A 16,002-nucleotide genomic window follows, 5' to 3' on the forward strand; every position below is an offset into this window, starting at 1 on the left:
CATGCCTGTACTTGTTTCAGCTAAAAACATCATACTGGAAGAGTTTTATATCCCGGAAAGCAATGCTGCAACAGAGCAGATTAAGGTTCTTTGACTGATACAATGCCTTACTTGTATCCTGAAAGTTCACATCGTTTCCATTGTATGCATTCTTGAGCTTGTTTGTCATGACCCTCAGGGCCATTATTTGTTGCCGTATGTAGGTATCAGGCCTGGTGATGTCCACATCAACCTCGGGATTGTTGATCTGGTTGGTAAGCCCATCATTCATGATCTCTGGTAGATATCTAGGCAATGGAATGAAGGATGAAGATGGGGCATTATTAAGGTAATTCCCAGAAGGGGAGCTGTGGTCCAGCAAAAACAAGAGAGAGTCTTGTGGCAACTTAAAGACTAACAAACTTATTATGGCATAAGCTTTTGGTTACATCTAAATAACTGTTTTAAAGTGGTATTGAAGTACACTGATAACTGTTGGGGCAAAAACCACATTCTATATACCTCTTTCATAGTGTTATTTCCTACTTTTTATTCCATATTTGTAATGACTTGACACAAGGTGTAGATCTGGCCTTTGTGAACTAACATCCATTATTCCCCGACACAACTAAAGGTTCAGTTTACATTCGGCATTTGCTGCAAACTTGCTTACAGGATTACTCACATATTCCACCAGGTTATTTTTGATAGTACTTCGATTGTTTTTCAGAAAGGCCCCTTTCACTGACCGGAAACCATAGCCCACAATTTGAACTTTATTGAGAAACAATGAGAAATTGTGCTAATTAACACATTGGGTTGGATCCAGACTTAGTCATTCTTAGAGTAGACCCACTGAAATTAAAAACTGTATACTTATTTCAGTGGGTCTACTCTGATTATGATTAAGTCTGGATCCAATGCATTAAAAAGCACTTTGCTTCTTCATATGATTCAGTCCTCATATATGGTATTTATTTATTTATTTATTTATTTATTTAATAACCTGCCTTCCTGCCAAAAAGAAAGAAAAGGTGCTTAAGGCAGCCAACAATAAAATCCAGATTAAAATCTTAATTAAAAAATAATGTTGAAACATATAAATAAAAACACAATTAAAATGCAACACTAAAAGAAATAAATGGCACTAACTAATTAAAAACCCTTTCAGCAACAGACCAGGTTATATGCCAAAGGCATTAGTAGTACGAACACCCAAGTATATTGTGATGCATGAAGATTGTTTTGGGAAGGCGGGGTGGGGGGCAGAAAATGATTTTCACATGAAAATGTGTCTGTCATTTAAAGGAAGAACGATTTATTATTATGACAGGGTTTCATGTGAACTCAGTACCGTTAAGGCTCTGTGTGAGAAATTAAAAGTTTAGAAAAGAAGCACAATTTGGAAACTGGCCCAAACCATCTGTCTGTGTATCTCTCTCTGTGCTCATGTTCTTAGCTTCTTCAGTGTGAATCTCGTGAGCTAAGCAAGTTGAACTTTGTTCCAATTCAATGGGACAAGTTTGAGCATCATCACACGGGAGAAAATCGTGTTTCCTTACCATTGCTTCTTCGCCCATGCGTTTGTCCTTCATTACTTCCTCTTTCAAAAGAGGAAGTAAACAACGTGCATGTGACCCATCCAATGGGCCATTTTGGTTGCACTGCTTCTCCTGCACACAGCAGGAGATAGTGACAACTTCCATCTTTAAAAATAAATCAGGCTTACTGGGGTGTTTTTTTGTCACGTGAAGAAGGCTAGAAGGGGCAGGAGGCGCATGGGAGGCAGGTGACATCATGAGAGGGACCCGTGGAAATCTGTGAGTGCCCAGCAACGAGCATGAAATAAAACACTCATCTGATGATGGCCTTAGTCATTACTTAAACACCATTGATTTCAGTGGGAACCAAGTGCACTGAATGGAGTCCAGATCTGACTGTATGTTCTAATGAAAAAATGTAGGGACATCTGGGCTTACCAGCTAGCTACTGAAGGAATGCATTGTAATGAAAAGAAGGTTAATGAGATATGGAATTGCACATATGTATTTTCAAACATTGGGCGGAATCCAATGGGCTAGGCTGGCTTTCTCTCTGCTGTCCTTCCACTGGCAGGCAAAGGCATTTTTATTCAAGCAGGCCTTTGGCATGTAAGACTGGGTTGGGTACTGCTTTTATTCTTTTAATGTGTTTTTTTAATTGTGTTTTTAATGTATTGGTTTCTGATTGTTTTAACTAAGTTCTTATTTTAAATTTTTCATTCCTATTATTGTTAGCCACCTTGAGCACCATTTCCTTGGTGGAAAGGTGGGATATTGAATGAATGAATGGATGGATGAATGACCTTCTTCTGCAACGTGCAGCTGCATGGGAGTGTTGGCATCTTCTAAAGTGCACTTATATTGCAGGACACAAGGTGACTTAGGTTGCAATCCCTGTAGACACTTAACTGGCAATATGCCCCATTGAATTCAATAGGACCTATGCCAGAGTAGACAAGATAGGATCGTGCTCAGTAGAGGCTGGTGGCTCTGATTTTAGTGGGGCTGGAAATCCATTCTGGGTTTCGGTCAGAACTAGCCAGAACTCTAAAGGAGCTAACTAAAGGGCTGAACTTTGGGGCTAGGTTCAGCACCTTGGACAGCTACTTTAGAGTTTTGGCCAATACTGATTGAAATCCAGAATGGATTTTCAGCCCCACCAAAATCAGAGCTACCAGCCTCTACTGAGCACAATCCTATGCATGTCTACTCTGGCGTAGGTCCTATTGAATTCAATGGGGTGTACTGCCAGTTACGTGTGAACGGGATTGCAACCTAAGTCACCTTGTGTCCTGCAATATAAGTGCACTTTAGAAGATGCCAACACTCCCATGCAGCTGCACATTGCCGAAGAAGGTCATCCATCCATCCATCCATCCATTCATTCAATATCCCACCTTTCCACCAAGGAAATGGTGCTCAAGGTGGCTAACAATAATAGGAGCGTGGGTTGTGCAAAGGGCGAAAAGGTTCAGAGTTGCGATGACTGTGTTTTCATGTGTTCATCTGCATCAAACCATTTCTCACACCCACATCTCCCAAGTCCTTGTTCATACATGACCTGATCAAATTACATCTCTGACATCAAATAAATAAATGACATCAAATAAGGCATTATTGGCTGACTTTCAACAACAACAGAAATGGCCAGGAAGAGCAATCCTTCTGTGTGCGATTTGCTAATTGGTGGCCTGGAATTAACTCTGCCTGGCCTCTATTTAATTAGCATTGGCACTTGCAAGGCATGGAGGATAATAATAACCACAAGTGATCTTGACACATACTGACTTCTTTAGGAGGATGCCAGATAGCTTTCTTTGCCACAGCCTGAATTACGAATGAGCTGAAAGTTGAAGGATACTGAATATAATACAGGGCATTCACACCCAAGGCATCTCTGCTATAAACACAGGGACATAGTTAGACACTTAAAAGATTCAGGCTTCAGGCCCATGGGCCACATAGCTCTATTAAGTTTGCATATTCTAATCTATAGCTATATATGCAAATTTAGAAGTCATTTATTTAAATTTCACAGAACGTGAAAGCAGTCAATTTCTCCTTGAAATTACCTCAAATAAAATAAATCGTTCAATTAAATTCCACCCCAGACCATCCCAAAACACTAGTTCCTCTTCAATTACAATTAACTAGCTGTACCCGCCATAACATACACCATTGTAGCATATCAGCCTTGGGCCGTCCGCCCAGCTCACATGAGATTAGGCCTGGGCCTGGGCTTGCAGCAGGCGAGTGGCCTCCCACCTGACCACCAAGGGCCCCGGCCATGCTTCGCTCATGATCCGGACCCTCTCCCCGGGGTTCCTGTCAGACTTGGGCCGCCCGCTCAGCTCTCATGAGATTAGTCCGAGGCCTCGGCTCGCAGCAGGCGAGCGGCCTCCCCCCCCACGGGTACTCACCCCATCCCATCTGGCTCTTATTGGGACTGGAACACACAAGGGTGGAGGTTTTATGCTTCCTGTCCCAGAAGGGTCCCTGCAAAAAAATGCCCCTGTGTTGCAGTTAGTGATGGGGTGTGTGTGGAAGCTCCCATTGGCACTATGATGGGGGGAGGAGGAGGGGGGGAATTTCAGTGCAGCGGGATGTGATTGACAGTGATGTGTTTCACACCATGTGTAGTTAAGCCTAATAATTTTTTGTGGAGTATTGCGTTGCCCCTGGCTCCCAACTACAGTTCCTGAGAGGTGGATAGGTGGGGTTTTATATTATAATACATTATTTTATTTGTATTTGTATGTTTGTATTTTGTTCAGGAAAGAATCTTGTGGCACTTTAAAGACTAACAAATTTATAATGGCATATAATGTGATATGCCATTATAATAATATTTATATAATTATAATATTTATAATGTGTGTATGTATATATAGATATATATGATGGCCCTTTCCATCTTCTCTTATTGTTGTTTTTATGCTTTTGATGTTGTGTATTTCTTTTTAATGTTAACTGTTTTTAACTTTTGTAAACAGCCCAGAGAGCTTCGGCTATGGGGCGGTGTATAAATGTAATAAATAAATAAATATCATTCTGACATTATATTTTAACACATTGCAAGATATGGGTGCAGCACATCTATGATCATCAGACGAACATTTTATAGCATGCTTATTACTGGCCACTTAACGGATATTCGCGGGTCCTTTTGACGATGCCATCCACCTCCTATGCATCTTCCGCTCCTTCTCGTTCTTTTTCCATGAAAAAATAAGGTCCAGAAAATCTGTCTGTTCTGGTTTGAAGTGAAACGTGCTGCCATTTCCTGCTGTGCGCAGGAAAGCAGCATGAAAAGAACGCCCACTGAATGGACCACGTGGTCTTTGTTTACTTCTTCTTCCTTCAGCGTCTGAAGAAAAAGGAAGCTGATCATCCCTATTGTGTTGTGGGACAGAAGCATGATTCAAAGCAACAGGGTGGGGGAAATGTGATTCCACCCATCTGATGACACTCTATGTCTTTAAAAAAGTATATGCGAACAGGCCTTGAGATTGAGAAACTTGGTTTTGACTTCTTTCTTTAGGTTACCAACTGGGTACCAGACTAATGTTCCAGAAGGTATTATTCTCTAACCATAGGACACCTTCTTGAAATTGTACTTTCTATAAGTTTTTTCTAATTGTACTTTCTATACATTTTTCCTAATTTGCATTCACAAATACAATGGAAATGGAGATAAAGTCTTCGAGCTGTCCTTGGTAAGATGTGCCACCATTCTTTGTGTGCATTCACATAGTATTTCCAAACATGGCATCACAAAGTGAGCACTGCTGAACACTGCATGGTTTCATGAAAGTTAAATATGCAAATATCAATTGATATGTCCTTTTCCCCCACTGCCTTCCCACCCGCCCCGCTGCCTGCCCACCCTGCCGCCCTTACTTGGCTTTGGTATGCCCATTCCAGCATTCCTCATTTGACAGGCCAGCTGTCACACTTTCTTCCTTGCAGATAGTGTATGGTAACGTGGACCAGAACTTTTTGGAAAGCTTCAGTTTTTCTTTAATGTCAATGACCTGAGCGAAAGACAAAGGAAAGGTGGTTGGTGAAAAAGGTGAGTAGATTCCATTCCTCTTTTTGAAATGGTAAATATCGTTTTTGATGGTGGTGACAATTAAGGAGCTCATCTCAATCAATCAACCTTTATTTACAGTCAACAGAACATTATTATAGCATATAGGTTATAGGTACACAGACGTTAATAAAAATACATGATGGTAAAAAGAAAAGATACAAAATTTGTAAAAATGCTAATCAGTAGGTTTAAAATAATGATGAGACATCCATGAGAGGTCTAATGAGAATAGTCAGATTCAAAAATTTGGCCACTTGCTCAGTAATAGGTTTATTGGTGCCCTGAAAGTAAAATAATCATAAGAGACTCAGGAGAGCGACCGGGGAAACACTGTATAATAGGACATATTAGGTCTCTCCTGGCCTCTTGATAAGGGGATCGATCCAGGCCTAGCATTGACCCATTGAAATAACAAAGACTTAAGTTAGTCATGACATTTCAATGGGTATGCTCCAGGGTGGAGAACCAAGGGCCTTATTTGGCCCTCCTGTAGTTCTAGATGTCCACGCTCCTGTCTTCTGACCCTACCCTCTTTCTTCCAACCACTAATAGTTTAGTGATCTCCTGTCTCCACCCTCTCCCCGCCCCAGAATGTGGCCCCCAAGAACTTCTCTGAAATTGAATTCAGCCCTTGGCCTGAAAGAGGTTCTTCATCTCTGGTCTTCTCTAATTATGACTAAGCCTGGATCCAATCCATGAAGTCTAAAGCAGAATAAAGCCAGCAACTGCATAAAACCAAAATAAAACCATTAGTGGCAATCCAATACTGTTGTTTATTCCAATTCCCCTTTTGAAAAATCAGGATGCAAAGTTAAAAGGGTAAGGGTAATAGCAATTACCCTAACGTCACTTTCCTTAACCCAGACCACTTTATGGTGAGGCATGGCTTCCGTCCATCAGATTAGTAGTTTCTGAACTGTGTTCCAAAGAGGTTTATTGGGTTTTCTCAACAAGAGAGATCAGCAATAGTTGGCAGTCTTCTGTTCATGATAGCTTGCTCCCTACTACTAACCTTGTGTGGGATTTTTCTACAACTGGCTAGTTAACATGGATGATGAATCAATAGTGAGGCTTGCCACTACATGAAATGAATGCCCCCCCTACTAGAAGATGTCCTAGAATCATGTTCCACAATCTAGGGTTCTTTGATAATAGTTGATGTGGAAACCACATGTTGCAGGTAAAAAGTTAGGGCCAAAACCGACATTACTTTAAATATGTGTTGAGCAGCTATGCCTTCCCCATTTTTCTTTTACTCTGGAGTAGCTGCAGGGCTCCCACTCTGCACTGGGATCCCAGTACAGAGAGGAGGGGGGGGGGCTTTTAAGATCCTGATCAGTGGTCATGTGCATAATCTAGTGTAAAAGAAAGAAAGAAAGGAAACACTAAGCAAAGAGACACACATTTAAAGTAATGCCTGTCCTGGCCTCAGACATTTAAGACTGATGACATGGCTTGCCACATTCAAAGAAAACAACAACATTAGAAACTCAGTGAGAAGAAGTTTTAAACTGATATTAGTAATTCTTCCTTAAAAAGCTTCCATGTCACGCACCCATTCTACAGTGAGGAGTCAAATATGTTGATTTCCTAAGACTGTTGCTTCCTCCCCTCCTTTAATAGTTAGAGGACCATTTCACCCTCTAGATGGCAGTATTGGCCAGCACTTACTTCCTCCACCTCCTCCTCCTCCTCCTTCCAGCCAGCCAGCTAGGCCAGGCCTCCCAACTACACGTACGATATTCCACCCCAAATAAAATTGTAGATTGTTCTACTGAATATAAAACTGACAGGCCTGATATTTTAAAACTTGAAACTGACAGGCTGCTATTTTTAATGAGGTCTGCCGGAGCCAAGGTTAACCAAAGCCTTAGTTCCTTACAAAATGTGAAGCCCTCAATTCTCAGCAAGAGACTGTAGGACGCCATCTAGTTCCTAAAATTGCATCACGGGCGTGTTTTACACAAGAAAGGGCTTTTGATTTTTGATTTATTTTAAAAAATACAACATTGAGCAAATTTAATTTTAAAAAAGTTTCTGTTTTTTTTGTGTGTGTGCAAAGAATAGCATAATACGGTTAGCTCCATGCCACCTAGAGGATTTTGTAATTGGTAAAATAAATTTAGAGAGCTCTTTAATGTAATTTAAATCAATATCTCTTTTTTCTTTGACATTAACACCCCCCCAAAAAAAAATCTCAAAAGGAAATTAAAGTACAGCCCTAAGCTTGTCTATTTAGAACTAAGTCCTAATTAGTTCAAAGGGGATTACTCTCATGTTCGTGTGCATAGGATGGCAGCCTTAAAGGAAGCTCTCACGCAAATGGATGAGGAAATGCCAAATGTGTTTAAACAGAGAGTATATATTCATTTTCTCTTCCAGATTGTGTCACACAGCAAGAGTCAGATCAATATGAAGCTTCACAAGTAACAATGGTCACGGAATTCCATTTGTCTCCCAGCATGGAGAAAGGGACTCCATCGGCATTGGGAGAAGGAGATGCTCTCTCCAGTGTCACCCAAGACTCCAGCTTTATGGAGCAACTGGTGTCCCCATGGGGCACCGCACAGTAAGTGAAGTGACTTGTCTAATGTGTGATGTGGCACCTGTATGGAGGCACTGCACAAAGTGACTCAAGCAGCACTCGGAAGTGGAACTCTGACCAGCATCAACCAAGTCCTCCTCACAGCTGAGTCCTCCCTCCTGAGTCTGCCTCCTGCTGTTATCTCCAATCTGAGTTCAGAGATAACAATGGAGATTCATCCAGGAGAAATTCCCCAGAGGTGGAGCTTGAAAGCCAAGCCCTACACACCAGAAGAATCCCAGGAAGTTCTATGGGCCAAACTGGTCAAGGGGCGAGATTAGAGCCCAGAGGGGTGTTTCTGCACTCCAGACGTAGAGAGAGAAAAAATCAAACAATTAGGTCAAAGGGAAATTAAATGTAAAAAAAAGAGAGCAAAGTATGGTAATTCCATTAAAGCATACATGCATGTCAAATAACTACCGTGACCATTATTCAAGCAGTGTTAATAATAACATAAACATTCTAGCAGTGGAACGCTAATTAACACTGGCAGTGGGATTAAAAAAAACACCCCAAACAAAAAAACCCACATTGCCTCTATTCAGTCCACAGATGATTGAGCCAAATGTCTAGATAAGTTATTATTCAGCTGTTTCATGCTGGAATCTGGTCATACATCTCAAAAGCGATATCGGAGAGTTGCAAAATACACAGAAAGGGGCAACCAAAAAGGATCACAGAGATGGAGCACCTTCTAGGATTGGAACATTTTAGTTAAGGGGGGGGGAAGGCTAGTAAGGGAGGGGGATTTATAACACTACGCATTGTGTGGAGAAAGGGAACCAGAGGGTTGTATCTCTCTCTCATAGAACTTGGCAGCATCTATGAAACTGATTGGCAGGAGTTTCAGGAACTCACAGGAAAAAAGTGTTTCTTCACACGGCGGAAAAACTATGGGATTCACTGCTACAAGATCTAGTGATGGTCACCAGCTTGGAAAGGTGATTAGGCAAATTCATGAAGGATAAGGCTATTAATGGTTACAACTCAGCACCATATCTTGCGTTAGAGGAAGCGTGCCTATATATACCACTTTCTGGGGAGCAAGAATGGGAAGGTGTTATTGCACTTCGATGCGCTTGTAGAAATCCCATTGAGGCATATTTTTGGCGATTGTGACAAACAGGATGACAACTCAGGAGACGCTTGGTCTGACCCTGTAGGACTTATGTTATTATGCTCTTGTTTTCAGCCTTCTGTAAAACACCAAAGGTGAGGGAAACATACATCTCCTACAGCTGGATTTCTGAATTGGAGAAGCATCTGCATTTCTGCTGAAAGTGGTACTTTGGGCATTTGCTTCATGCTAAGCACTAATATACCCCGTATAGTCCCAATGCCTTGTTTGTTTGGGAAGGGACAGTTAGGAGAAGCGAAACTAGGCAGGGGATGAACTGTTTCCTGCCATTTCCTCACTCTTTCATTCTCAGCTGCTTTTCCCCACCTGAACCCTCGTCTATACAACAACGGGATTTCTCCTCATTAAATATAAACCCAAATTTTCATTGATTCGAAGGTAGGTAAAGAGCGTCACACTGCAGCAGCAACAGCGATTTATCTCCTGATTTTTTGTTGTCGCACATTATGGGATATACGATCCGATGGAGGGGAGACAAGGAAAACTATTAACTTTCAATGCAGAGCTCTGCAGATTCATATCACAGCAAATCAGGAGAAGTGGGAAAAGGAATGAGGCTGGAGATGTGGATGGCTGCCCATTTTCGCCTCTTTGTTTCTGCAGAGCTCCATAGGATCAGATAGTTCAAACGAAAAAGCGTGCGAACAAACGCCAGAGCTGATAGGTGGGAAAGCGGGACACCGGCCAATCACATTGTCCTACATGCTAAGCACCGCCCACCTGTCAGAATGCTATTTAACTCCCCCAATGACACATAAGCATAATGTGGAGCAAAATCGGGCATGACTGAAAACTTGCAGTAAATCGCAGATGCGAATATGCACATTATTGCGGTAAAACCCCGGCGCTGCGGCGAATGGACGGCTGTACTGTGTCCGGAAATGCAAAAATGCGCATTTACATCACGGAAAATAAGCCGTATAGACCAGCCCTTTGGCTTCAAATGTGTGTTTGCCCTCACATTGTCACCCCTTAAAATGGTGAAATTAAAAGCTATCAAATTTGACTAATCAAATAACAGCTACATAAGTGATCGCATAACCACTAGGTGATCATTTCTCAGCTATGGCCCAACAATGTCCTCACAAGCAGCAACGTCTCAGGTAGTTCATGCATATAATTTTTAATACATGATCCCATTGGGTTGCATCCAGTATGAGTCCTGCTTAGAGTAGACCCATTCAAATAAATGGGACTTAAGTTAGACTGACATTGGATATGCAGGATGGTCTCCTGCAAAAGCAGGGTAGTTTATACAATTTCAAATCTCATTGTACTTCCATCATCTGTGTGACTCTCTCTCTCTTCTCTCTCGTTTCTGGCCCTTTCTACACCTAAGGGTTATCCCAGGCAAATGGAGGGATTATCCCTCCCTGCTTCTGGGATCACCTGTGTGGCATCTGGATACACAGGGATGATCCCAGGATGATCCCGGTTTATAGATGTGGTGTAGACATGCCCACCTCTCCCTCTCTCTCCATTCAGTCACCTTCCCTAGATGACTTTGAAATAAGAAATGCCTGTGCATTCTGACCAACCAAAGACCTTTCCAAAATAGAAAAAGACAGATGAGGCAGCTGAAAATATAGAAGTATAATTTAATATTCAAAATGATAAACACACACACACACACACATTTCTATCTCACAGTAGAACTGCATCCGCTTTAATATTTCTATCACAGCCAACTGTATGATGTAAGCTTCAGAAGTAACAAAAAAAGGCCCCCAAACAAAAAAGACCGGAAATTCAAAGGAAAGAAAAACTTAACTCCCTGAAGCAGAAATCTGAAGAAACCTGTAAAAGCGTTTCCTTTTCCTAGACAACTTGGGAACAGTGTTAAAAAGCTAAGTTGTAAATCCGATTCAAGAAAATCCAAAGCATTCTGAAGGAGATGCATTTTATTGTGGATGACTTTATATATATATATATATATATATATATATATATATATATATAGCGTCAGAAGCACACGAGCATCTTAAAGATGAAGTGCTTGGGGGCTTTTCCATGGCATGTCTTTAGCTTAGTGCTGAAATTTCAGGCATATACTTTCATCTCTTGAAGAAAGCAGAGGCAGTACAAGATCTCAGGTAAATAGATAATAATAGAAAGTTGAGTTCCTACATCTTCTTCACTGGCTATGAAAACTCCTTTGATTGCAGTGAAGAAATGGTCCACCCTTTCAATGTTTTTTTTTTTGAGATCATTAGCAAGGCCATTATAGTTAAGTAATAGGTGGGTGGTGTATATGAGCTGAAAGAATATCTGCTTTCATGTCAGTGAATCAATAAACTGGAGGATAAATCTTTCTTTTTCTTTCAGTGTATGAAATTTGATGGATGTTGATATTCAATTATGCATGTTGACAATCCAAGACATATGTTGTGAATATGCAACAACTCAAGGAATACAGTGGGAAACACTTGACAACCACCTAAGTCTGATTGTCAACATTCATTGGTGCCTGTCTGAAAAATGGGGAAATGCCTTATCTATTTTTGGTCATTCTCAAAACCCACTCAGAAGTGTCAGCAGCCACAATGTTGACATTCACCAAAGCTAATGACAGCTTTCTCTAATGCTGCAGTGTCAGGGCCTAGTGTCAGGATGATCCAACCAGGCTGGTGGTTAGGTTAGGATCTGGAGGAGGCAGAGAAGGATCCAAAGGTAGGGTGACCATATGAAAAGGAGGACAGGGCTCCTGTATCTTTAACTGTAATGTAGAAAAGGGAATTTCAGCAGGTGTCAATTGAAGAGGGTGAAATTCTCTCTTCATCAACACAGTTAAAGCTACGGAAGCCCTGCCCTCTTTTGTATCTGGCCACGCTACTATAGCTAGCGTAGCTTTAACTGTTGTGAAGAAGAGGGAATTTCATCCACTTCAATTGACACCTGTTGCAATTCCCTTTTCATAGAATCATAGAATCATAGAATAGCAGAGTTGGAAAGGGCCTACAAGGCCATCGAGTCCAACCCCCTGCTCAATGCAGGAATCCACCCTAAAGCATCCCTGACAGATGGTTGTCCAGCTGCCTCTTGAAGGCCTCTAGTGTGGGAGAGCCCACAACCTCCCTACATTACTGTTAAAGATATAGGAGCCCTGTCCTCCTTTTCATATGGTCACGCTACCCAAGGGCCAAAGGAAGTGTATCTGGTCCAACACATGCTGGTGGTTCAGTCCTGGAGCAGGTTGACAAGGGGGCTCTTTGTTAGTTCATGGATGTGGAAACCCAGGCTTGTGGGCCAAATCTGGCTCACCTACTTCTCCAATCCAACCCACTGGAGTTCCCCAGATGGCCACAGCTCTTCCCCTGGCTCCAGCCCCTTCCCCCCAATGGCTGATCATTTGATTGTTTCCTGGGCTTAACAAGGATACCCCCTTCCAGTTCTAAAATGCCTCTGCTAAGGCTTAGTTATTGGCAGTAAGAACTTTAAGCTAAAATAAGGTGGCATTTCGGAGCCTGTCTCTTTTACATTTGGTCCCACCCCTTCCCCCTTCCTCCCTGGCCACCACTGAAATGCAGCCCCCAACTTGAATTTGGTCCTCAGGTTGAAACAGGTTCAATAACCATGTCTTAGATGACTGGAGTCAGAAGCCCTTGCTGATCTACTATGAATCACCCAGAGATCTACCAGCAGATCCCAGGGGCTGTGTACGCGTGGGTTGCAGATCTGCCCTGTGTGGTTACACAAAGCAGGTGCAGGTTCGCAGCCACAGCAGGGCTTCCCCGCAATGTTGCATTTTGGAAAAGTTGGGATTTATCTCGACTTTTCCAAAGGGAGCGGTGTCAACACAGCGCTTCCGCCATGTAACGACACTCTGCAGCCAATCCAGGGCCAACCTGGGGCAGAGCCTAGTGGAAGGCGACCAACGATTGGTCGCCTCCCACCAGGAAGTGGGTGGGGGTGGCTCTGGACCTGGATGGCCACCTGGAAATCCCATGCTCCCTCTTCGACATCGGGATTACCTGACACCACCTTGGGATAAAGAAAGTGTAGGGATGAAGAGGGAGGCAGCGCCAACCCCTGTCTACCCACCCAGCACCCTCAGTCTACCTTCTTTCTTCCCCTGCTGTAGAAGATGAGCACAACGTCTCTGGAAATAAAAGTCGGGGGACAAGGCAGGGAAAACACGTTTCACTGCTGGCCTCTGAAGATGAGGTGGGTAATCTGGGGCTGAGACATGCCTCATGATTGCCAACCCATAGGTATCCATGTTAGGAAGTCTAGAACCTTTTCCAGACAAGGGGCCACAAAACAGAGCTTATTTAGTGATCTCTAGAAACTTGAATTAGTGATTTGAATGCAATAAGCAGCAATTTCACAACTGGGATATTTCCCAAGGCACTGCTGGCTGCTCTACAGCAGGGAGTACACACAAACCCCTTCATATGTTGAATGATGATGCGGAGGGAGCCACAGGGATTATTAGCCCCACCCATTGCCATACACACCGGACCCTTTCTTCACCAAACGTCCTTTGATATTCACTGGAAATACAGATTTATGGAGAAGCAACTCCTACACATGTGGATAGAACTTGATTCTTCCTCACACGTATGAGTTTTCCACATGGAGAACTCTTTCTGATGAATGTCAAGCACACATCTGGCAGGGCAGCATGTGGGTCATGGATGGTAGTGAAATAAGTTTGTTCATAAAGCTTTTTCATGGGATACTAGTTGGGATCCACACTTAGGCATGCTTAGAGTAAACCACTGAAATCAATGGGACAAATAAGTCATGACTAACTTAAGTCCCACGCATTTCAATGGCTCCATTCTAAGCCTGACTAAGACTGGTTCCAACTCATAGAGGGTCAAAACAGACTTTACTTTAAATCTGTGTCTAGCAGCTACGTCTTTTTTATTTTTACTCTAGAGTAGCATAGGGGCTACTGAATTGGGACCCAAGGATAGGGGTAGGGGGGCCTTTAAGATCTGGATTGGGCTCTCTGTACCTACTCTAGAGTAATAATAATTATAATAATGCAGCTGCTAGGCCCAGATTTAAAGTAATGTCTTTTTTGGCCCTCAATGTCGAAAATTACACTCAGACTATCTCCTCAAAATGCGAGCTACATGGGACTGTTTTCCACAGTTTAAAGCAGCCTTCCCCAACTTGGTAGCCTCCAGTTGGTTTGGATGTCAGTTCCCATTAGCCCAACCAACATGATTGCGAAGACTGGAAATTGGGAGGCACCTGGTTGAGGAATGCTTGTTTAAAAAAAAAACCCTTTTGTATCTGTATCCTTTCTGCTTAAAAATGAAAAGAGAAAACTTCATAAAAGAAGTATATATATACTATTTTCTAACTCTCTAGCTTTTATCTGAGGGATTCATTGATTGGTCCTGGCTTAACATTTCCTTAGAGGCAAAAATCTCATCTTCCCACCAGCAGGGATTCTGCAGAATTCAGGGGTACATATCTTGTCTTTGAGACCGCTTGGTTTAAACAGGGCTCCTGCTATTCTTTTGGCATCAGATGTTGCATGTAAAAAATAAATAAAACGTTTAAAAAAGTGCTTGAGCTTGAAACTGTGACAAATTAATTAACAATCCCCCACCCCAAAATGAATGGAGGAATTTGTGGTTATAGAGGTGGAAAGTTTGCAGTAAGGGGGGGGAATCATGAGGGGGAAAACATAAAAGAGTTTTGAAATTTCATCACTAGATGAAATAAAATCAGTTGACTTTCAAGTTTTCTTTAAAAAGTGAACAGCTTTCTCATGTTCAAATTATGAAGGGAAAAAACCCATGAAAACATGATAGAAAAGATGGAAAAGTGAAGCTCTAAGGCAGGTTCATGGCAGTATTGATTAGAGCATCCTTCTCCAAGCTTGTGCCCTCCAGATGTTTTGGCTATGCTAAAACATCTGGAGGGAGTTGAAGTCCAAAAATCTGGGAGGCAACAGGTTGGGGAAGCCTGGTTTAGGAGCACAATGCAAAAAGAATAATCATGACAAAGGCCAAGGTCTTACGGATGAGGAGTTAAACTTGTTTCTGGGTAGTACTTCTTCAAACAGCTGGTAGGAGCTTTGTGGTTAACTGCACAATCCCATACATGCCTTCTCAGAAGTAAGCCCCACTGCATTCAACAGGACTTACTCTCAGGTAAGTGGGTCTGGGATTGTAGCCAAAATGCTTGTCCTCTACAGAGGATATCATTCACCTTTAAGACTTCACATTTTCCCTGTAAAGGGAAGTGTATGGAGAAGCATTCAGCCACGTCAACCATTTCTACAGATAGGGTGGCCACTTGCACACTGGCAAAAAGAAGAAGGAAATTCATCACTAAAAAAAGGAGGACAAAGGAGGTACAGATTTGCATAAAATTTGCATATGTTACTTTATGTATAGATGCATATTCACAAATCATTAGTGTGATTAAAATAGAAATACAGCACAGTGACCAAGAGACATGTGTACCTACTCAGTCCACTGTCCAAGTGCTAACTGTTGATGTGCAATTTCACTGCCTCTGCTCTCCCTTTTTATGATTCTTTATCTTTAAACTAGATTTTGAGCAAACATCTCATCTAAGTCAGTATGCCTTCAAATAGAAGGCTGTCCTCTGTTACTCCATCATATACTTTACTACACTCTGTAAACTATTTTTATTTATTTATTTATCACATTTATATGCAATTAGTATATAGGACAAT

General features: G+C 42.0%; 1 protein-coding gene across 1 annotated transcript in view; it reads right to left on the reverse strand.

Moving 5' to 3' along the window:
- GPC6 (glypican 6) overlaps positions 1-16,002 on the reverse strand; it is a 912,081-nt gene that overhangs the window by 5,276 nt on the left and 890,803 nt on the right. The window contains exons 7-8 of the mRNA XM_063126065.1: positions 5,421-5,554; positions 112-287 (exon numbers count right to left, since the gene is read on the reverse strand). Of these exons, the coding sequence (XP_062982135.1) occupies positions 112-287; positions 5,421-5,554 (310 nt within the window). The remainder of the gene's footprint in view (positions 1-111; positions 288-5,420; positions 5,555-16,002) is intronic.

This window comes from Elgaria multicarinata, chromosome 5 (genome assembly GCF_023053635.1).
Source record: "Elgaria multicarinata webbii isolate HBS135686 ecotype San Diego chromosome 5, rElgMul1.1.pri, whole genome shotgun sequence".
Classification (NCBI taxonomy): Eukaryota; Metazoa; Chordata; class Lepidosauria; order Squamata; family Anguidae; genus Elgaria; species Elgaria multicarinata.